At 39.4% G+C, this 20,748-nt stretch overlaps 1 protein-coding gene across 1 annotated transcript in view; it reads right to left on the reverse strand.

Moving 5' to 3' along the window:
• Positions 1–20,748, reverse strand: part of si:ch211-171b20.3 (uncharacterized) — a 149,904-nt gene that overhangs the window by 62,067 nt on the left and 67,089 nt on the right. Inside the window, exons 3-5 of the mRNA XM_060824127.1 lie at positions 14,456–14,507; positions 14,297–14,376; positions 4,575–4,711 (exon numbers count right to left, since the gene is read on the reverse strand). Of these exons, the coding sequence (XP_060680110.1) occupies positions 4,575–4,711; positions 14,297–14,376; positions 14,456–14,507 (269 nt within the window). The remainder of the gene's footprint in view (positions 1–4,574; positions 4,712–14,296; positions 14,377–14,455; positions 14,508–20,748) is intronic.

The raw sequence follows: 20,748 nt of genomic DNA on the forward strand, positions 1-20,748 counted from the left end.
TAAAGTGTAGGAATAAATGTGTCTTCCTGTGAGTCACAACTAAAATGAAATGAGCTTGGCAAGTAATGTTAAAGAGAATCCCAAGGTATGCTATATGTAAATTAAAAACAAGAGGATAATTAGGGAGCAGTTAGGACCACTTCAGGATAAAGGAGGCAGAGGACATGGGTGAGATCCTAAATGAGTACTTTTGCACCAGTATTCACCCAGGAGAAAGGCATGGAGGATAGTGAAATTAATGTGGGGTATGCTAACATGCTAGAACATTTGATATCAACAAAAGGAGTGGTGTTGGGTATCTTGAAGAGCGTTAAGATGGATATGTCCCCAGGGTCTGATGGGATCTACCCCAGGTTATTGAGATAGGCAAAGAGAAGAGATTACTGGGGCGTTGACCAAGATTTTTGTATCTTCATTAGCCAAAGAAGAGGTCCCGGAGGACTGGTGAGTAGCTAACGTTGTTCCTTGTTCAAGAAAGGAAATGAGGACAATCCAGGAAACTGTAGACCAGTGAGTTTCAAATTGGTGGTTGGGAAGCTACTGGAGAGAATTCCTAGGGATAGGATTTACGCACATTTGGAAGAGCATGGCCTAATTAGGGACAGTTAACATGGTTTTGTGCAGGGCAGATCATGTCTTAGTAGCTTGATTGAATTTTCTGAGGAAGTGATGAAGGCGATCAATGAGGGTAGAGCAGTAAATGTTGTCTACATGGATTTTAGTAAGCTTTCCAAGAGGTCCCTGACAGCAGACTCATCCAGATCGTTAAGATGACAGGACCCACAGTGATGTGGCCACTTGGATTCAGATGTGGCTTGCCCATAGAAGGCAGAACGTCGTGATGGAAGGGTGTTTTTCTGGCTTGAGGTCTGTGACAAGTGGTGCTCCATAAGGATCAGTGCTAGGACCTCTGTTGTTTGTGATATATAAAAATGATGTGGATGATAACATAGATGAGTAAATTAATAGGTCTGCAAACTACACAAAGATTGGTGAAGTTTTGGATAGTGTGGAAAGGTTTCAAAAGATACAGCAGGATATAAATCAGATGTGGGCAGAGAAATGGTGTATGGAGTTTAATCTGGGCAGGTGTGAGGCGCTGCACTTTGGGAGATCAAATGTTAGAGACAAGTATACAGATAATGGCAGGACCCTGAATAGCATCGATGGACAGAGGAATCTTGGGGTTCAGTCCATAGCTCCCTGAAAGTAGACATTCAAGTAGATATGGTGGTAAAGAAGGCGTATGTCATGCTTGTCTTTATCGGTTGGGGAATTAAGTACAAGAGTAAGGTTGTCATGTTGCAGCTTTATCAGCCTTTGGGTAGGCCGCACTTAACAATATTGTTCTGATTGCCACAAAACAGGAAGGATATGGAGGCTTTGGAGAGGGTGCAGAAGAGGTTTGCCAGGTTGCTGCCTGGAATACAAGGTATGAGCTCCAAGAAGAGGCTAAAAAAACTAGAGTCATTTTCTTTGGAAGGGGATGCTGAGGAGTCTATAAAATTATGGAGATGCATATTTAAGGTTGACAGTCATGATCTTGTTCCCAGAATTGAATGTCTAATAATGCATTTAAGGTGAGGGGAGAAAGTTCAAAAGAGGTGTGGGGGCTAAGTTTTTTTTCACAGGATGGTAGGCATCTGGAACGTGCTGCCAGAGGTGGTGGCAGTGGAGGCAGAAATAATAGGGGCTATCTGATAAACACATGAATATCCAAGGAATGAGAGATATGGACCAAGGGTAGGCAGAAGGGATTAGTTTAATGTGGCATCACGTTTAGCGCAATATCGTAGACCGAAGGTCCCATTCTGGTGCTGTACGGTTCTAAGTTCTATACAAACAGCGATTAGTGGGACACCACAGAGCTCATTGCTTGGACCCCAACAATTCACAATATATTAATAATTTAGATGAGGAAACTAAAATGTAATATCTCCAAATCTGTAGATGACACAAAGTTGGATGGGAGGGTGAACTCTGAGGAGGATATAGATATGCTTCAGTGTGATTTGAATAAATTTAGTGGGCAATTTCATGGCAGATGAAATATAATTTTCATACATGTGACGTTGTCCACTTTGGTAACAAAAACAGGTACATTATTATGTGAATAGTGATAGATTGGAAAAGAGGAAAGTGAAATAAAACCTGGGTGTCCATGTAAACCAGTGTCGACCGTCAAAGTTCAGGAAGGTCAATCATATTGTGCATTATACAACAGAAAATGCCACCATTTGCTCTCCGATAGGGCCAAAACTCAGTCTAGCTCTGCTACTGTAGACATATATCACCAAGGCTTATAGCTGATAGCTCTTGGTGTTGCAAAGGACATGTCCACTCAATGACTCTCAACCAGCTCACCCTCCCAAACTACGAAACCTTCTGTACAGTTCTGGTCATCATGCTACCAGAAGGATGTGGAGGCTTTGGAGAGGGTACAGAAAATGTTTACCAAGATGTTGCCCGGTTTTTGAGAGTCTTGGATTGGAGGAGAGATTGATTTATTTTCAACTGAACATCAGAGGTTGAGGGGGCAACCTGATAGACCATTTACAAAATTATGAGAGTCAGACTTTTTTTCTCCCCAGGGTAGAAATGTCAATTACTAAGAAGCATAAGTACAAGGTAAAAGGTGGAATGTTTAAAGGAGATGTGAAAGGCAAGCTTTTTTTTTACACACAGGATGGTAAGTGTTTGGAATGTGCTGCTAAAGGTGGTGATAGAAGCAGATACAATAGCAAGACTTATGAGGCATCTTGACAGATACATGAGCAGGCAAGGAATAGACGGATACAGACCGCGTAGAGGCAAAAAAATCTGCAGTTTCAGAAAGGCATCATGTGTTGATGCAGGCTTGGTGGGCTGAAGGACCTGTGCCTGCACTGTATTGTGAGAAGCTGCCTCTCGTATTGCGCAGTGAAGATCCTACATACTAAGAACCCATAAGGTGCATCCTGTTTGGACGTACAAGAAACGTGTGGCAGAAGCATGGAAGTCTAGTATTCCTAACCTACAAAGTCAAGTCTTTAAGGACTTAATTGATGTTTGAGTTGGACTGGCATCATGATGTAGTAATGCTAGTGGTTTTCCAATGTTACCTTGCATGGATGAAGAACATGTACATGGAGCATGCAGGGACACAGTAGTGACGACAGAGTTGGATGAATGCTAGGTCAAGAAATTGGCGAGTTGCAGCCACCAGGAACCCATTCTGATTTAAAGAATTTGTGCCATTTAATTCCTCAGGAGGAGAACTGGAACTGACATAGAAATCAGGCAAGTTGGACCAATGATGAGATGTAAATGCTTAGAAATAGGGTAATCGCCACTCAATAATGAGACTTTGAACTTGCCATTTAAAGCCAACGGGGAAAATCAATGAACTTTTCTCAACATTGAGCTTTTGATGATTTCATCCTTGTCAAACTTTCTCAACTGTCCATGCCACTTCAGGGAGGGAACAGTCCCAGCAATAGTTTCCCCCATGAATGGCACATCAGCGAGTTTGAGGTTAAAGTCTTTGGGAATTGGGAAATTAAACACACGAGAATACCATGCCCACTATTGCTCAAAAAGAAGAGTTTTGCACTGAAAAACCTCTCAATACAATGTCCCAACATTTGTTGTTGAAATAATTGTTACTGTTTTTATTTAATTATAAATGATATAGCAACTTCATGCAAGGGAAAATGTTGGATTAATTATAAAAGTTGGGATCTTCCAATTGAGGATACAGTTAGCTTCACCATCTTGTCAGCATAAGAATGATGGAGATTTCAGCAAAGAAAATGGCCATGCAGCCCAGTGGTAACTCTGAAGGAGTTAGCTACTTACATCCCATTCTCCTACTAATTCCCTGAAATCTTAAGTAAGCCTGCCTATTAGTGTTTAGCCAGACAGTTCAAATGTTTTGATTAACTCAGTCATGTCTGGTAATGTATGCCATATTCAATAACCAATGTTTCTAACTGGGCCTTTTAGGCTTGAATTATTTATTTTAAGTTTAAGCCACCTTATTAATATTCATTAATAGCATTTCGTTATTGATTTTTTCAAGTCTTTAATAATATTAAGCACAGCTTGTAGGGGAATAGACCAATTTCATTCTCCTTGCTCCAATTTTCTACGATACCAAAAATTTAAATAGAGAAATACAGCAACATTCATCGCCAATAAAGACATTTCAGCTTCCAAGCTGACTCTTCCAACCTTCTTGGAAAGAAAGAAGCTAATGGTTGTCCAGTGGTGCAAACAGGATTATTATTAGAATCAAAGACTCGGTAACATCTAAATAAATTACTGTCCCCACAACCCCCAAATGAGGAAGAAAAAAGAGCAAGGGTTAAAATCTTATAAAAAAAGATACCTTTCTTCCAACCTACTATGCTATCAGCTAGCATAATATTAAAATGACAATTCAAACTCTAGATGAGGCTCCACAAATAGCAGGTAGGGACCTTCTTAAGAATCAAATGGTGCTATTAGCATTAAAGTGTGATGCACAAATATACAGGAAATCAAGATAAAGAAAACATAACCGAATCTTCAAATGTTTATAAAGTTCCAATTACCTTTACTTCCAAGTGCCCCACCATTTCTCTTGCTCCAGTCAAAAGGAAATTGACCTTTTGACAGTTCTTCAAATAACTTAGTATGAAGAGGTTTGTGCTTAAGGCTTCGCCTCGTGCATTCTTGCTTTTCTTTTGGACTGAAAAAGAGGAAAATGTAGCCAATAATAAAACGTACAGAAGCCATGCAAAGACACATCAACTGAAAAATGGGCATTAACAACAACTATTGATGATACAAACCATTATTATTTCTGGTAGCAAGAAGTTGTTTGCAAAAGGGAGGTCTGAACATCATGGAAGCCAGCCACTCTTGCAATACAGAGCTTCCACCACAGCACCCTGCCATTCTGTTTGTGCGACAATGGAAGCAGGATTAGTCACACTGTTTAATGGTTAGATTTACCAATGTGTGAATAAAATATCCACCACTTCCACAGTGGAAAGGATAAATGCTGTGTAAAACCTTGGTGTGAAACTTGTGGCTCAGCACAGGAATATTACACGAGTGGTGATTAACGGCATTTATCGATAGGTGAGTAATACGTGTACGGCACATTGAACAGTGTGCGAGGCTTACAGTACATTTGGAAGTACATTTATTGCTTGTAAGCCAACTGAACTTGGCTGTAGAGTTGAATCCAGGCCTTCAGGACTTGACTTCTGATCACCACAGCCACTGGCTTTGCAAAGTTTTTTTGAAAACAGAACACCTTTGTCCTCTTCACTGCCTTCACAAAAACATCATGAGCAAATCAGAGGACTTGGGAGCATACTAACTCTTGCTGCAACGTATCACATTCTTTGCCTCTCTCTTAGGTTTGTGTGTGTCTCCTCTGTATTCCTTTACATTGCTTGCAGGATTTCTTTCAAGTTTGCTAAAGCTTGTGGATTTCATTATTTAAGAAGATCAGTCTTCTTCTGTCGGCAGCTCATCAAAATGCTTATCAGATTCATTTGCCACAGGATACACGTGTAACAGCGCCCTCTGGTGAGCTGGAACCTACAAAACCCTTGTCACTTTATACTGGCTGCAGGTCACTCGTGCCCAGTATCTACTCAAAATAAAACAAAGAACTGCAGATGCTGGAGATCTGAAACAAGTTACTGAAGAAGGATTATGCTAATTTAGATGAGGAAGGAAAACACTTGAGAAGGAAAACAAAGAATTGGAAGAGATAGGTCGCAAAGGATTGAGAAATAGCAATGTATGCAGTGGGGTCAGAGTAGGAGGAAAAGCAATAAGGCCTATTTATTTTTACTGGACATGAACATGAACACTGTATTGTAAATAAGAACACTGAGTTAGGTGCAAGTGCAAGTAGCACAGGGGAATTTGATATCATGGCAACAACAGAGACTGGGTAGGACTGGGTCCTAAATATTTGTGGATAGGTTAAGGAAAGGTAGTGAAGGAAAGAAAAGAGGACGCATTGTGCATCGTATAAAGGTAATATTGTAGTGCTAGAAAAAAATGTATGTCCCAAAAGTGTTAACAACAGAATCTTTAGATATCCATTATACATCTGGGTGTCATCTAAAGCCATTAAACTACAATAAGCTCCATTTTAAGTTGCCTCATCCACCTTATTCCAATTTATCATTGCACAGATAATGGGCCCGTACATGCACCTAGCATTGGGACATCTATTTTAATGATGGAGACCTAATTAATGCTATTTTGAAGTAAAGGGAGGTGGTAAACTCTTGCCTCAACAAGTCTTTCCTCCATGCTCTAATTCCATGTACTCTCCAGTCTCTGGTCTCCTTATTTCCCAGTACAAGCCCCATTTTCTCATTCTTAATTCACTGTCTCTATCTTATATCAATCCCCAAAGCTGCCGATTTCCCACTTCTAACTCTGCAAGTTTATCTTCCAACTTCAAATCCTATATGCCATCCCCTTTGCCAAATCCAGTTCTGTTGTTATCTTCTCATCCACTGTCTCAAGTTGCAACTGCCTACTCCTGCCCTGGAAATGGTAATAGTGTGAGATGGATGATGTTACAAGTGCCAGAGGAATGGTTTAAAAGTTTTTCTTCTCCAGGGTAAGAATCAAGACTAGGAAATTCATTTTCCATCCATTGTGGCATCTCCAAGCATAAGACACAGCAAATCAAATTAATCTGTATCACAGGATGGATCCATTCCAGAGGCTGCATGTTTCCTAACAGAACTGCCATCCTCTCCTTTAGAACATAGAAAAATACAGCACAGAACAGGCCCATCGGCCCACAATCTTGTGCTGAGTATTATTCCTAATCTAAAATAACCTAACCTACGCACCCCTCAATTCACTACTGTCCATGTGCATGTCCAGCAGTCACTTAAATGTCCCTAATGACTCTGTTTCCACCAGCACTGTTGGCAACGCATTCCATGCATTCACAACTCTGTATAAAGGACCTACCTCTAATGTCTCCTCTATACCTTCTTCCTAACACTTTAAACTATGACCCCCTCATGCCAGTCAATTCTGCCTTGGGGAAAAATCTCTGGCTTTCGACTCTATCCATATCTTTCACTAAGTTGTATGCCTCAATCAGGTCACCTCTCTTCCTCCGTCTCTCTCTGTCAACCTCTCGTCATAAGACAAGCGTTCTAGTCCAGGTAGCATCCTGGTAAACCTTCTTCGCACCTTCTCCATAGCCTCCGAATCTTTCCTATAATAGGGCGACCAGTACTGGACACAATAATCCGAATGTGGTCTCACCAGGGTTTTGTGGAGCTGCAGCAAAACCTCACAGCTCTTAAACTCGAACCCCCTGTTAATGAAAACCAAAACACCATAACCTTTCTTCAACCCTATCCGCTTGGGTAGCAACTTTGAGGGATCTATGCATTTGAACACCAAGGTCCCACTGTTCCTCCGCACTGCCAGGAATACTGTCTTTAATTCTATATTCAGCTGTCAAGTTCGACCTTCTAAAATGCATCATTTCGCATTTATCCTGGTTGAACTCAAATCTGCCATTTCTCAACCCAGCTCTGCATTCTGGTTATGTCACGCTGCAGCCTGCAATAGCCCTCGATACTATCAATGGTACCTTTAACCTTTGTATCATTGAAAAATTTACTAATCCACCCCTCAACATCCTCATCCAAGACATTTATAAAAACTACAAAGAGCAAAGCCCTGTGGGATGAATACTTTCCATCTACAACCACTCTCTGCCTTCTGTCAACCAACCAATTCTAAATGCAGACAGCCAAATCTCCCTGTATCCTATACCTCCTGACTTTATGAATGAGCTGACCATGGAGAATCTATCAAATGCCTTGCTGAAGTCCATATACACCACATCCACTGCTCGACCTTCGTCAATCTGTCTCGTCACTTCCTGTGAGGCATGACCAGACCCTCGCAAAGCCATGCTGACTGTCTTTAGTCACGCTATGCTTTTCTAAATAGTCATAAATCCTATCCCTCAGAATTCTTCCCAAAACCTTGCAGACCACAGATACAAGAATGACTGGTCTGTAAATGCCAGGGATTCCTTATTCCCCATCTTGAAAAGGGGAACAACATTCACCTCCCACCTCCAATCCTCCGGTACGACTCCCATGGAGAGTGAGGAAGCAAAGATCTTCGCCAGCAGCTTAGCAACCTCCTTTCTCATTTCCCGGTGCAACCTAGGATAAATCTGGTCTGACACTGGAGACTTAGCAATTTAATTGCCAAAATTTCCAGCATGTCAATTTCTTTGATCTTGATCTGTGCAAGCCCATTTCCCAGCTCCTCAAAGTTCTCATTCACAACAAGGTCCCTTTCCTTGTGAAAATCGAAGCAAAAAACTCATTTAGAGGCTTCCCCAATCTGCTCAGGCTCCAAGCACAATTTCCCTACGCTATTCCTGACCGGCCCTATCTTCTCCCTGATCATTGTCTTATTCTACACATATGAGTAAAATGCCTTTGGGTTCTCCCTAGTCCTTCCTGCCAAACCATTTTCATGTCCCCTCCCAACTCTCCTCAGTCCATTTCTGAGCTCCCTTCTAGGAAGCCTGTAATCCTCTAAAGCTGTGCTAGATCCTTGCTTCCTCCACCTACGTAAGCTGCCTTCTTCCTTTTGACGAGAAGCTGCTCTGTTAGAGTTATAGAGATGTACAGCATGGAAACAGACCCTTCGGTCCACCCTGTCCACGTCAACCAGATATCCCAACCCAATCTAATCCCACCTGCCAGCACCTGGCCCATATCCCTCCAAACCCTTCCTATTCAGGGGAGGCACGGTGGCACAGTGGTTAGCACTGCTGTCTCACAGCGCCTGAGACCCGGGTTCAATTCCCGATTTAGGCGACTGACTGTGTGGAGTTTGCACGTTCTCCCCGTGTCTGCGAGGGTTTCCTCCGGGTGCTCCGGTTTCCTCCCACAATCCAAAGATGTGCGGGTCAGGTGAATTGGCCATGCTAAATTGCCTGTAGTGTTAGGTAAGGGGTAAATGTAGGGGTATGGGTGGGTTGCGCTTCGGCGGGTCGGTGTGAACTTGTTGGGCCGAATGGCCTGTTTCCACACTAAGTAATCTAATCTAATCTAATCTAATCATATACCCATCCAAAAGCCTTTTAAATGTTGCAATTGTACCAGCCTCCACCACATCCTCTGGCAGCTCCTTCCATACACATACCACCCTCTGTGTGGAGAAGTTGCCCCTTAGGTCTCTTTTACATCTTTCCCCTCTCACGCTAAACCTATGTCCTCTCGTTCTGGACTCCCCGATCCCAGGGAAAAGACTTTGTCTATTTATCCTATCCATGCCCCTCATAATTTTGTAAACCTCTATAAGGTCACCCCTCAGCCTCCAACTCTCCAGGGAAAAAAGCCCCAGCCTGTTCAGCATCTCACTGTAGCTCAAATTCTCCAACCCTGGCAACATCCTTGTAAATCTTTTTCTGAACCCTTTCAAGTTTCACAACATCTTTCTGATAGGAAGGAGACCAGAACTGCATGCAATATTCCAACAGTGGCCTAACCAATGTCCTGTACAGTCACAATATGACCTCCCAACTCCTGTACTCAACACTCTGACCAATAAAGGAAAGCATACCAAACGCCTTCTTCACTATCCTATCTAAATGTGACTCCACTTTCAAGGAGCTATGAACCTGCACTCTAAAGTCTCTTTGTTCGGCAAACTCCCTAGGACCTTACCATTAAGTGTATAAGTCCTGCTAAGATTTGCTTTCCCAAAATGCAGCACCTTGCAGTTATCTGATTTAAACTCCATCTGCCACTTCTCAGCCCATTGGCCCATCTGGTCCAGAACCTGTTGTAATCTGAGGTAACCCTCTTCACTGTCCACCACACCTCCAATTTTGGTGTCATCTGCAAATTTACTAACTGTATCTCTTATGCTCACATCCAAATCATTTATGTAAATGACAAAAAGTAGAGGACCCAGCCCTGATCCTTGTGGCACTCCACTGGTTACAGGCCTCCATCTGAAAAACCCTTTACCACCACCCTCTGTCTTCTACCTTTGAGCCAGTTCTGTATCCAAATGGTTAGTTCTCCCTTAATTCCATGAGATCTAACCTTGCTAATCAGTCTCCCATGGGGAACCTTGTCGATCGCCTTACTGAGGTCCATATAGATCACATCTACTGCTCTGCCCTCATCAATCTTCTTTGTTACTTCTTCAAAAAACTCAATCAAGTTTGTGAGACATAATTTCCCACGCATAAAGCCATGTTGACTATCCCAAATCAGTCCTTGCCTTTCCAAATACATGTACATCCTGTCCCTCGGGATTCCCTCCAACAACTTGCCCTCCACTGAGGTCAGGCTCACCGGTCTATAGTTCCCTGGCTTGTCTTTACCGCCCTTTTTAAACAGTGGTACCACGTTTGCCAATCTCCAGTCCTCCGGCACCTCACCTGTGACTATCGATGATACAAATATCTCAGCAAGAGGCCCAGCAATCACTTCTCTAGCTTCCCACAGAGTTCTCGGTACACCTGATCAGGTCCTGGGGATTTATCCACCTTTAACCATTTCAAGACACCCAGCACTTCCTCCTCTGTAATCTGGACATTTTGCAAGATGTCACCATATATTTCCCTGCAGTCTATATCTTCCATTCCTTTTCCATAGTAAATACTGATGCAAAATATTCATTTAGTATCTCCCCCATTTTCTGTGGCTCCTTCTGGTCATCCAAGGCTCCTTAATCTTTCCCCTTCTTGCCTTTCTCATAGGAACAAATTTGTGCATGACTTGCAACAACTACTCCTTAAATAACTTTCATATGTCTGTTGTGCCCTTTCTGTGGAACAATTGCTCCCAATCTGTACTTCCCAACTCCTGTCTGATAGCATCATAATTTCCTTTTCCCCAATTAAATATCTTTCCATGGTAACTGCTCCTTTACCTCCTAAATACACACCAAGTAAGAGTTAATCAAAACCAATGAAGATCTTTAAATCCCTACATTTTACTATAGAAATATTGTTCAGAAAACCACTATATCTACTGCTAGACTGGCAAATGTGGCGCACAATTTAATGAAACCATGAATGTTGACAGTTAGCAGCGTAGCCTTCATTTTTTAACTTAGTTCATTGCCAAAAATAAACCACCAACTTCAATTCCACAATCAAATGTCATCTAGGTGCAGCCTGGTTTTTGGTTAGCATTTTTGATTACCTTTTCATGTTGATTTTGTAATTGTTAACTAAATTCATTTTTGTCCCCACCTTTACAAATGGACACCCCTACATTGTATGTACATTTACTGTTTCTTGTTCCAATTTGCATTATATTGTCTAAAATATGTTGAAATTATGCTTCAATACTTAACCAAGTAGCTTAATTGGATCCTGGCCTTTATGACTGCTATTATTTATCTGTATAATAGTTATTTGATCAAATTGCTTAATATCACAACCAAATGGTACAATTTTGAGGAGAGTTCAGAAGCAGAGGGATCTTGGCGTTCACATGCACGATTCTCTGAAAGTGGCTAGGCAAGATGAAATAGTTGTTAAGCAAGTTTATTGGGTCCTTGGGTTTAGAAATAGAGGCACAGAGTATGAAAGCAAGGAAGTGATTGTACACCTCTTCAAATTAATAATTAAACCACATTTGCAGTATTATTTTCAGTTTTGGGCACCTTAAGGATGGACATTAAAGTCTTGGAAAGAGTTCAAAAGAGATTTACTAGAATGATATCAGGAATGAAGGATTTTAAATACAAGAGAAGTTTAGATAGATTGGATTTATTCTCCTTGAAGCAGGTCCTGCTCCACAGCTACCCGATGAAGGAGCAGCGCTCTGAAAGCTAGTGCTTCCAAATATAACCTGGTGTTGTGAGATTTTTAATGTTATATTTATACATTATTATTTAATAGAATACACAATGAGGTGTGATGGAATTTAGGTATATTGCTTGTAGATATGTACAAAGAGCAACTTCAAATGCAGTGAAACACGGAACATTGTTTTTGCTCGAGCTGTAGGACTGTAACTTCTCAGAAGTTGTCAAAGTCAGATCACATTCAAGTTCAGCAGCTCTCTTCTAATTGTTTTGCTTATATAGCTTAAGGTGAAAATTTGGACTCTGTATAATCCAGTTTACAATATTAGGCATTCCAGTCATCATTCATGGTGTCAGTGGTGATATAATGTTGCCATATAAGACTATACGGAAATAGTGATTGTGAGTAAAACTTTTACCATATAAGACTGTATGGGAATAGTTCCAACAGTGAGAATACCAGAGGAATGCTTCCTTTAAAGTGATGTTATTTCAAGACATTTTATTAATTTCTTATATATGGTATTAAAGTAGCAGGATCAAAATGTCACATAAGTATATTAATTATTAATCTCCTAATATTAGCAATAATTCTTCCCCTAAAATGTTTGTACATAAAATATAAAAAATGTTTGAGTGATTCAGCTCGTTACAATAAGTTAATGATACAAGACATGAAAATACCACATTTAATAATGATTCTTTACTTAATTAGTTGGTCAGAATTTTGGATAGCATTAAGCCATTAAAACTGATCACCCCATCTGTGGATTAGGATGGAAGAACAATCAACCTGGATTTCTGAACTTGACCATATTTCAGAGATGTCTGCAGGAAATATATATTTGTACATCAATTAAAAGTTAGACTGGATTCAACAGAAAAGTCCCCATAGTATAACTGCTTCCAACCATTTACAATCTAACATCACTTATGAAGAATAGATACCTGGGGCAGTATCAATGGGGAATCATTGCTTTGGGAACCATACCTTAGCCGAGGAGTCATTTACTTAGGAGATAAGCAAAAGAAAACATAATACAATAATAAGGACTCACTGGTGTATCAATAATTACTATGTCTACGAAGGCCAATCTTCATTTAAAATGCTGACAGTGCTTATCTTAATTTTTAGAGCACACATGAACACTTTATTCAAGTAAAACTACACATCTTCATTCTTAATTCTTAGCTGTGCTGAATTTCTTGTTCATCTTCTCACTCAATTATAAACTTCTTGAAAGTTAACTCACCTATGATGGTCACATGTTATTTTCAACATCCATTTCTAAACATTGCTAAGTAGTAAATTTCATGTTCTGAGTTCTAAGCTTCAGACATAATCTCAACAATATCTCAAAGGTACCACTCACTACATGCTATTTTGAGATTCCTTTTCTTCTTTAAGTCATTTGAGTCCTATTTCTATACTACTTATCCTGAACTATTATTATTTTTAAATTTCAGTCTTTTTATTAAAGCATTAAAACCCCTAGGCAACATAAGTTATATACATATAACTGTAATCATGATGCATTAGTATTTCTGAAAGGATGGACACTTATGAACTGTTCACAGCAGCAATCTCATTCAGAGTTTTTCTCTCCTGTCTAGCCTCTTGGTTCTATTCTTCCAATCATACTGATCATTTAAATTCAGCCTTTCCATCCTCTTTCCTTACCCTACACCATCTCTTTGAAGGATCTTTATGAGCTCTCCTTAACTACATGTTGTCCATTGGGCATCACTGATCATGAGCATTGTAATAGCCTTCATCTACATGTTGATAATATCTAGCTCTATCTTTTCACCACTTCAGATCTGCCAACACTCTCTTGATCCTTCATATCTCCATCAGACCACTACTCCAAAATCAAATCTTAGACAAATTACAATTTCCTTCAGTTTTAGTATCAGGTTACTGAAAATATATGTTCTGCGCCACACTACAAATTTTGTTCCCTTACCTCTAATTTCATACAGCTCTCCACTAATTCTTCACACCTAACCAAATTGTTTATAAGGTTATTGGCCTCTTCTGTCCTCAACTAAACTTGAAATCCCACCTTGCATCTATTGACAAGAATATTTACTTTCACTTCCAGAATGTTGTCCAGCTTTTGTTGTTTCTATTTATTACTAGTTCAACCCTTATCTTCATTGGTTTCCTATCTTCAACCCCAAATGCAGCTGCTTGTATTCTGTCTCATAACAAGTTCTATTCATCCATCATCTCCGTCTTGGTCAAGCAACAATGACCAGGAGCATTCCCTAACAGATGAAATTTCCCCACTTTTAATCAAACATTCCATCACTCTTTGAATCTCGTCTCTTTACAATTTTCCTTGTGTACATTTGTAAAACGCTTTGGGAATTTGTCACATTAAATTGTACTTTATGAATGCAAGTTACTGTTCTTAAACTTGATTTAATAATTTGTGTTTCGAAACAATACAGAAACATCATTTACCGTGTGTGGATTGTTGCAAAACCTCTATCTGGATGTGACATCTTTTCCCTTGCATCATGAAGAAGGCCATCTTCACATCCCTAACAAATAGTATATCCAGTTATTACATTTGTATTCATTTTAAAATCTACTTTGAAATTTTATTATAATAACACTTACCTCATCGCAAAACATGAAGAGATTGGATACTTCATTTTCTTCATTTGTGGCTCTAAAAAAAGAAGGCATCATTTTTTTTCCAATACAGTTTCACATCAGTCATAAATATTTTCAGAATGGATGTTTTACTTGCTTATTTCCTATAATGATGTGAAATAGAACTCCAACTCCACTACTGCAAGTTCAACCAAATTGGAGAGAAAGTGAGGTACTCTACAGAAGAAATTCTACATTAGAGTAATACCATAGTAGTAGTAATAAGACAGCTAACTACTTTATTTACAATTCATATTAAACAAAACATATTTAGGACTTGTATGTACAGGTCAGTTTGACCACAACATATGCAAGTATTCAAGAGGACATTTTTACAGCATTACTGAATATTCATGACACATTAAATTATACCATCTTCATTTCTTTAGTTTCTTAAATTAAATCAGCATTCACCAAGTGTGAGCAATTAGTTAACACTTTCCTAACATAATAATAATTCCTTTTACTTTGGTTGAGACTGGTTTATTGGTCAACTCAAATTAAGATACTATAAAACACACAAGTATGATTTATATTAACTTGTGCTTCCATTCAAATGTGAATGAAAGGGAAGAAGAAGAAGAGCTTCAGTAAGTTAGAGGTACCTCATGTCTTTTCCATTATTTATTAAAACTATCCTTGTCCTCTTGTCACCCATTCTCATTAGCACTTACTCTTCATATACGTCTTCACTGCTCTCCTATCACTATCCCATCCTGGCACCTTCTTAAATATCTGTACAGCTTTCCTTTATATCTTCCTTGGCATGCTCAGAAAGGTCCAAATATGATATTTATCACCTCCTTCTAAACAACAGCTAACTTCAACTGCTTTTTTCTATTCTCTTCCCCCTTCCAGGCTGCCTGGTGCTAAGCTCACCAATCTCTTATCCATCCCTCTCACCAGTTCCAATTTTGACTCTGTTCTGGCTGCTACTACACAGCTTCCACTAGAATATACATTCACTTTTTGTTTTGCATGTTTAAAAAGACCTATCCATCCTAATTTTATTGTGTACAATCTTATTGACATTACAGCCTCAATGAAGAACTGGCTGAAGTGCGATGATACTTTTCTTCTTACTGAAACTTCCCTACCTGGTTATACCTTTTACGACTTGTCTTGATCAAGCCATTGTGACAGTAATGTAGCCCTATCCTCTGAATCCCTTGTTATTTTCTCATAGTCTTCTAATTTATTTTCTGAGCATCTCATTTTGTTCCCCTTCACTTAAAATTCCTGTTTATTGCCAACTTCCCCACACCCTGCAAAAAATAAACAACTCCCTATTTACTTCCCTCTATCTCTGCAGTGAGCAGCTTCTCATCCTTGGTGATTTCAATCTCCATTTGAACGTTTGCTGTTCTCTATTTTCTGAATTCTGCTTTAAATCTCTCCCTACTTATAACTTATCCTACAGAGTCAATCCTTTAATCTGAGCACCCCCTGCAGCCTCGCTGCCCTTACTGACAGGACTGTGTCTGACCAATTCTTTATATTTCTCTGTTAACAAAATTTCCTTCACCCTTCTCAAACCTACTTCATTGAAATGATTTTTATTTTATAACCTCAAAATCCAACTATATCATGACTTACCCTGAAACGTTCATGTACAGACTAAGTAATCAGGTTAAAAATATGTGACAATTATGGACTAACAGAAATAAACAAATAAATTCAACTGTTTACAGTGAAGTCGTGGACTGGATATTGAAAAGGAAGGGTACAGTCGAATTAAAATTACAAATCAATTCACTCATTATAGGTATTTTATTATTTCAATATCTCATAGATTTTGTTATTTTAATTTTATAAATGTTATCATTTAGTATTTCATTAAATTCCCAAGTCACATAAAGAATAGGACTGTATCAGTTACTTTCCTTCTGCATGTAAGAGAGTTTAATCAAATTTCTCAGTTGCCTAGCAGAAATTAGACATGGCATGCCTGAACCTGGAAAATAAACCTTAGGTAATTTAACTTTGCAATCTCAAATTCTCAACTATTTAATCTTTGTCTTTTAATTTATTATGGTACTTCTGCAGCTGTTGATGTGCTAAAATCACACACCGACTCTACCATTTTTGATGCCCCATCGACACTGGTACTATGAATTCCTCCCATTATAATCACTCTCTGTATCATAACTTTCACCATCATTCCCTTAAATCCAAGAGACAGACTGAAAATCTTTGATAAGCAACTGGTTCAACCATTCATAGCCACATCTGGGTAGGCTACCTAAAACAGTGTCAGGTAAATGCCGCACTACTCAAAGATCATCCAAAAAGGCAAATGTAACATACAGCTGCTTCTCTACTCCACTATTAACCAACCTAATAATATTCCTGAGCAACATCAACAATAAAGACTGGCTTTGTACCTTTTTGTAGCTTCTCTGCTATTTCCTTTTATGCTTTCTCTGAAATCATGCTATTGATGAGAACCATCTCTTCCTCTCCCTATAACACAAACATTCCAATCCTGACAACATCCTTGTCAATCTTTTCTAAACCCTTTCAAGTTTCACAACATTCTTCCTGTAGGAGGGAGATCAGAATTGAACACTGTATTCCAAAAGTGGACTATCCAATTTCCTGTACAGCTGCAATATGACCTCCCAATCCCTGTACTCAATGCTCTGACCAATAAAGACAAGCATACTAAATGACCTCTTCACTATCTTATCTACCAGATACTCCACTTGTCAAGGAATAATGAACCTGTACTCAAAGGTTTCTTTGTTTAGCAACACTCCCCATAACCTTACAATTAAGTGTAAAGGTCCTGTCATGATTTGTCTTTCCAAATTGCATAGACAAGGTCTTTTTTCTGGGTTGGGGAAGTCAGAACTAAACAGCATAGGTTGGGGTGAGAGGGGTAAGACTTAAAAGGGACCTATGGAGTAGCATTTTCATGCAAAGGGTGGTGTGTTTATGGAATGAGCTGCCATGGTGGAAGCTGGTACAACTGCGACATTTACAACTCATTTGAATGGGGTACATCAGTAAAAAGGTTTTAGAGGGATTTGGGCCAAGTCCTGGCAAATGGGACTAGATTAATTTAGGATATCTAGTCAGCATGGACGAATTGGACTGAAGGGTTTGTTTCCATGCAATACATCTCTATGATTGTCTAGACCCTGTCCTGACTAAACTGTTAATCACCTAACCTTGTCTTTCTGACTTCCATGGTCTCTTTGACAACTGACTGTCTTGTTAACTCTACATCAACTGGTCATTTGTTGTAATTGGATGATGGGTATTCATTGAGAACGTCTGTGCTCAAATATATACACAAAAGAAAGCTGAAAGAATGACTTTGGGTATTGGAACAATGTATGCTGCTGTAAATAAAAGCTTACAAGTCAATAAATTCAGTATTCCATCCTTCACCAACTGACTAACTCATTTTCAAATTTGTCATCATCACCTTTTGCCTGCAAAAGTAATCAAAGACTCTTCTGTCCTTGAAAACTACTGACCGTCTTGAACTTCTCTCCTCCAAATTCCAAGGCACACTTACTGGAAGTTCTTTGTTGAATCTCTCCAATCAGATTTTCACAGTACCGAACCAGCTCAAAAAACATGATTTATGGTATTCTAATTGATTGTGACAAAATTGAATTGAAATATCACTAGTCATTCTTCTCTATTTGTCTGCAGTTTGGACACAAATGACCACAAAATTCTGCTCCAAACAATTCTCCACTGTTGAACAGTTCAATGGGACATTTTGGGTTCATTACTATTTATTTAGACAGAGATTCACCATATAAGACTTCTCTTTTCACTGCTACTCCATTATCTCTGATTTCTGAATTGTATGTTAGTCGTCAATGGCATTATCTGATATCAAGGTATCAGATTTCACTTGCTGACGATACCCATTACATCCCTTTGTTGTTCAGTTTGCTGAATAAAAGGCAGGTCTGATTCACAACAACACAATACCTACCATGCAAACAGGCACATCCTAAACACGCCCCAGCTTCAATGGTGATCAAATGCTAGATGTTGGCACCAGCATGATACACTGCAGCTGTCAAATCACTTGGGCCAAGCAATCCCACTCCCTGCTCCCAACCTAAAGGTAGCAAAGTGCATAATTATATGTATGCTGTGTTTCTGGACCTATGAATAGTGATGATAAAGACTCAACTTACTTTCTATCATATGGTTGATCAGGAATTTCTATGATTCTTACATCCTGCCATTAGCATATGTTGAAAGGGTTTATAGATTGCTACTCAATCTTTTTGACTGAATTATGAATGCATTTTCCTTAGCCATTAAGTCCTGTAGTGAGATTTCAATGTGGAGCTTCTACGTCAGAGGTAGGGATGTGTTGCACTGTGCCACAAGACCTCAGTTTTCCTCCTCTCCACCTCTTTTGAACCCTCCTCTGTCTCTAACTTGTCTGGCTATTTATTCAACATCTAATATTGGGTGAGCAACAATTTCCTCAAATAAACACTGGGGAGTCAGAGTCATACAACACGTAAACAGACCCTTCAGTCTAACTTATCTGCGCCGATCAGACATCCCAATTTGACCTAATCTCATTTGCCAGCATTTGGCCCATATCCCTCTAAACCTTCCTATTCTTACACCGTATTCAGATGTCGTTTACATGTAATTGTATTTGCCTCCCCTACTTCCTCTGGCAGCTTGATCCAGACACACAATACCCTCTGCATGAAAAAGTAAACTCTCAGATCCCTTTTAAGTCTTTCCTCTGTCACCTTAAACTGATGCCCTCTAGTTATGGACTCTCACACCCTAGGAAAAATACCTTGACTATTCATTCTATCCACGCCGCTCATGATTATACAAACCTCTAGAAAGTTACGTCTCAGTCTCCAATGCTCCAAATGCCACAGCCTATTCAGCTTCTCTCGATAGCTCAAACCGTCCTGTCCCGGCAATATCCTTGTAAATTCTTTCTGCACCCTCTCAAATTCAACAACATCCTTCCACAGAAAGGTGACCACATTTGCACACAGTATTCCAAAACTGCCTCACCAATGTCCTATACAGCCACAATATGACAACCCACTCCTATGCTCAATGTTATGATCAACAAAGGCAAGTGTGCAAACACTACTTTCACATCCTGCCTAATTGCGATTCCACTTTCAAGGAACTATGCACCTGCACCCAAAGTTCAGCAACACTACACAGGACCTTACCATTTACTGTATAAATCCTGTCCTGGTTTGCCTTACCAAAATGCAACAGCTCACATTTATCTAAATTAAACCTTGGCCACTCCTCGCCCATTGATCCATCTGGTCAAGGTTCCATTATGTTCTGAGATAATCTTCTTCACTGCCCACGACAACACCTATTTTGGTGTAATCTCAAGTTTTCTAACCATATTTCCTATATTCACTTCCAAATCATTTATACAAAATGATAAAAAGCAGTGGATATAGCATTGATGCTTGTGGCACACTACTCGTCACTGGCTTCCAGTCTGAAAAACATCCTTCCATGACCACGCTCTGTCTCCTACCTTCAAGTGAATTGTGTATCCAATTGGCTAGCTCTCTGAATCCCATGTGACCTAACTTTCCAGCCAGTCTACTATGCGGAATCTTGTTGAACGTTTACTGAATTCTGTATAGACAATGTTTACTGCTCTGCCATCCCTCTGGGATGAGGAAGGAGTTGGCTAAGATACAGTGGCAGGAAAGACTATATGTTGGGACAATTAAGGAACAGTGGAGGACTATCAAAGCAATTTTTCACAGTACTCAGAAAAATATATACCAGTGAAAAGGGAAGACTGTAGGAAAATGGATGATCGACAATGGATAACTAAAGGAATAAAGGAAGTTATCAAATTCAAAGGTAAAAACATAGGTGGAAGGCACGGCTAATACTGTCAAAAACTGGCTGCTTTACCATTACCCATTTTAATCACTGTACTATTTGCCAGCTGTGTCTTCCATTTCCAAGAATGTAAACTCTGGAACTTCATCTCTGAATCTCTCCAATTTTCTAATTATCTTCCTTGCTTTAAGACATCTTAAAACATGCCTCCTTGTCAAGCTTTTCGCCTCACATTGTTGCACATTGCTCAGTGTCAAATTTTCCATGATAGCATTCCTGTAAAGTAGATTGATTTATAAGTGTTATGTAAATGCGGGGTATTGTTTTCAAAATTATAAAAATCTGAATAATTAAAGATGTATAAATATATTGGAGATGGTTCATATGAGGTTTCCTAGATTAACACCTGAAATGAATAG

The sequence above is a fragment of the Hemiscyllium ocellatum genome, chromosome 4 (assembly GCF_020745735.1).
Source record: "Hemiscyllium ocellatum isolate sHemOce1 chromosome 4, sHemOce1.pat.X.cur, whole genome shotgun sequence".
NCBI classification, from domain to species: domain Eukaryota; kingdom Metazoa; phylum Chordata; class Chondrichthyes; order Orectolobiformes; family Hemiscylliidae; genus Hemiscyllium; species Hemiscyllium ocellatum.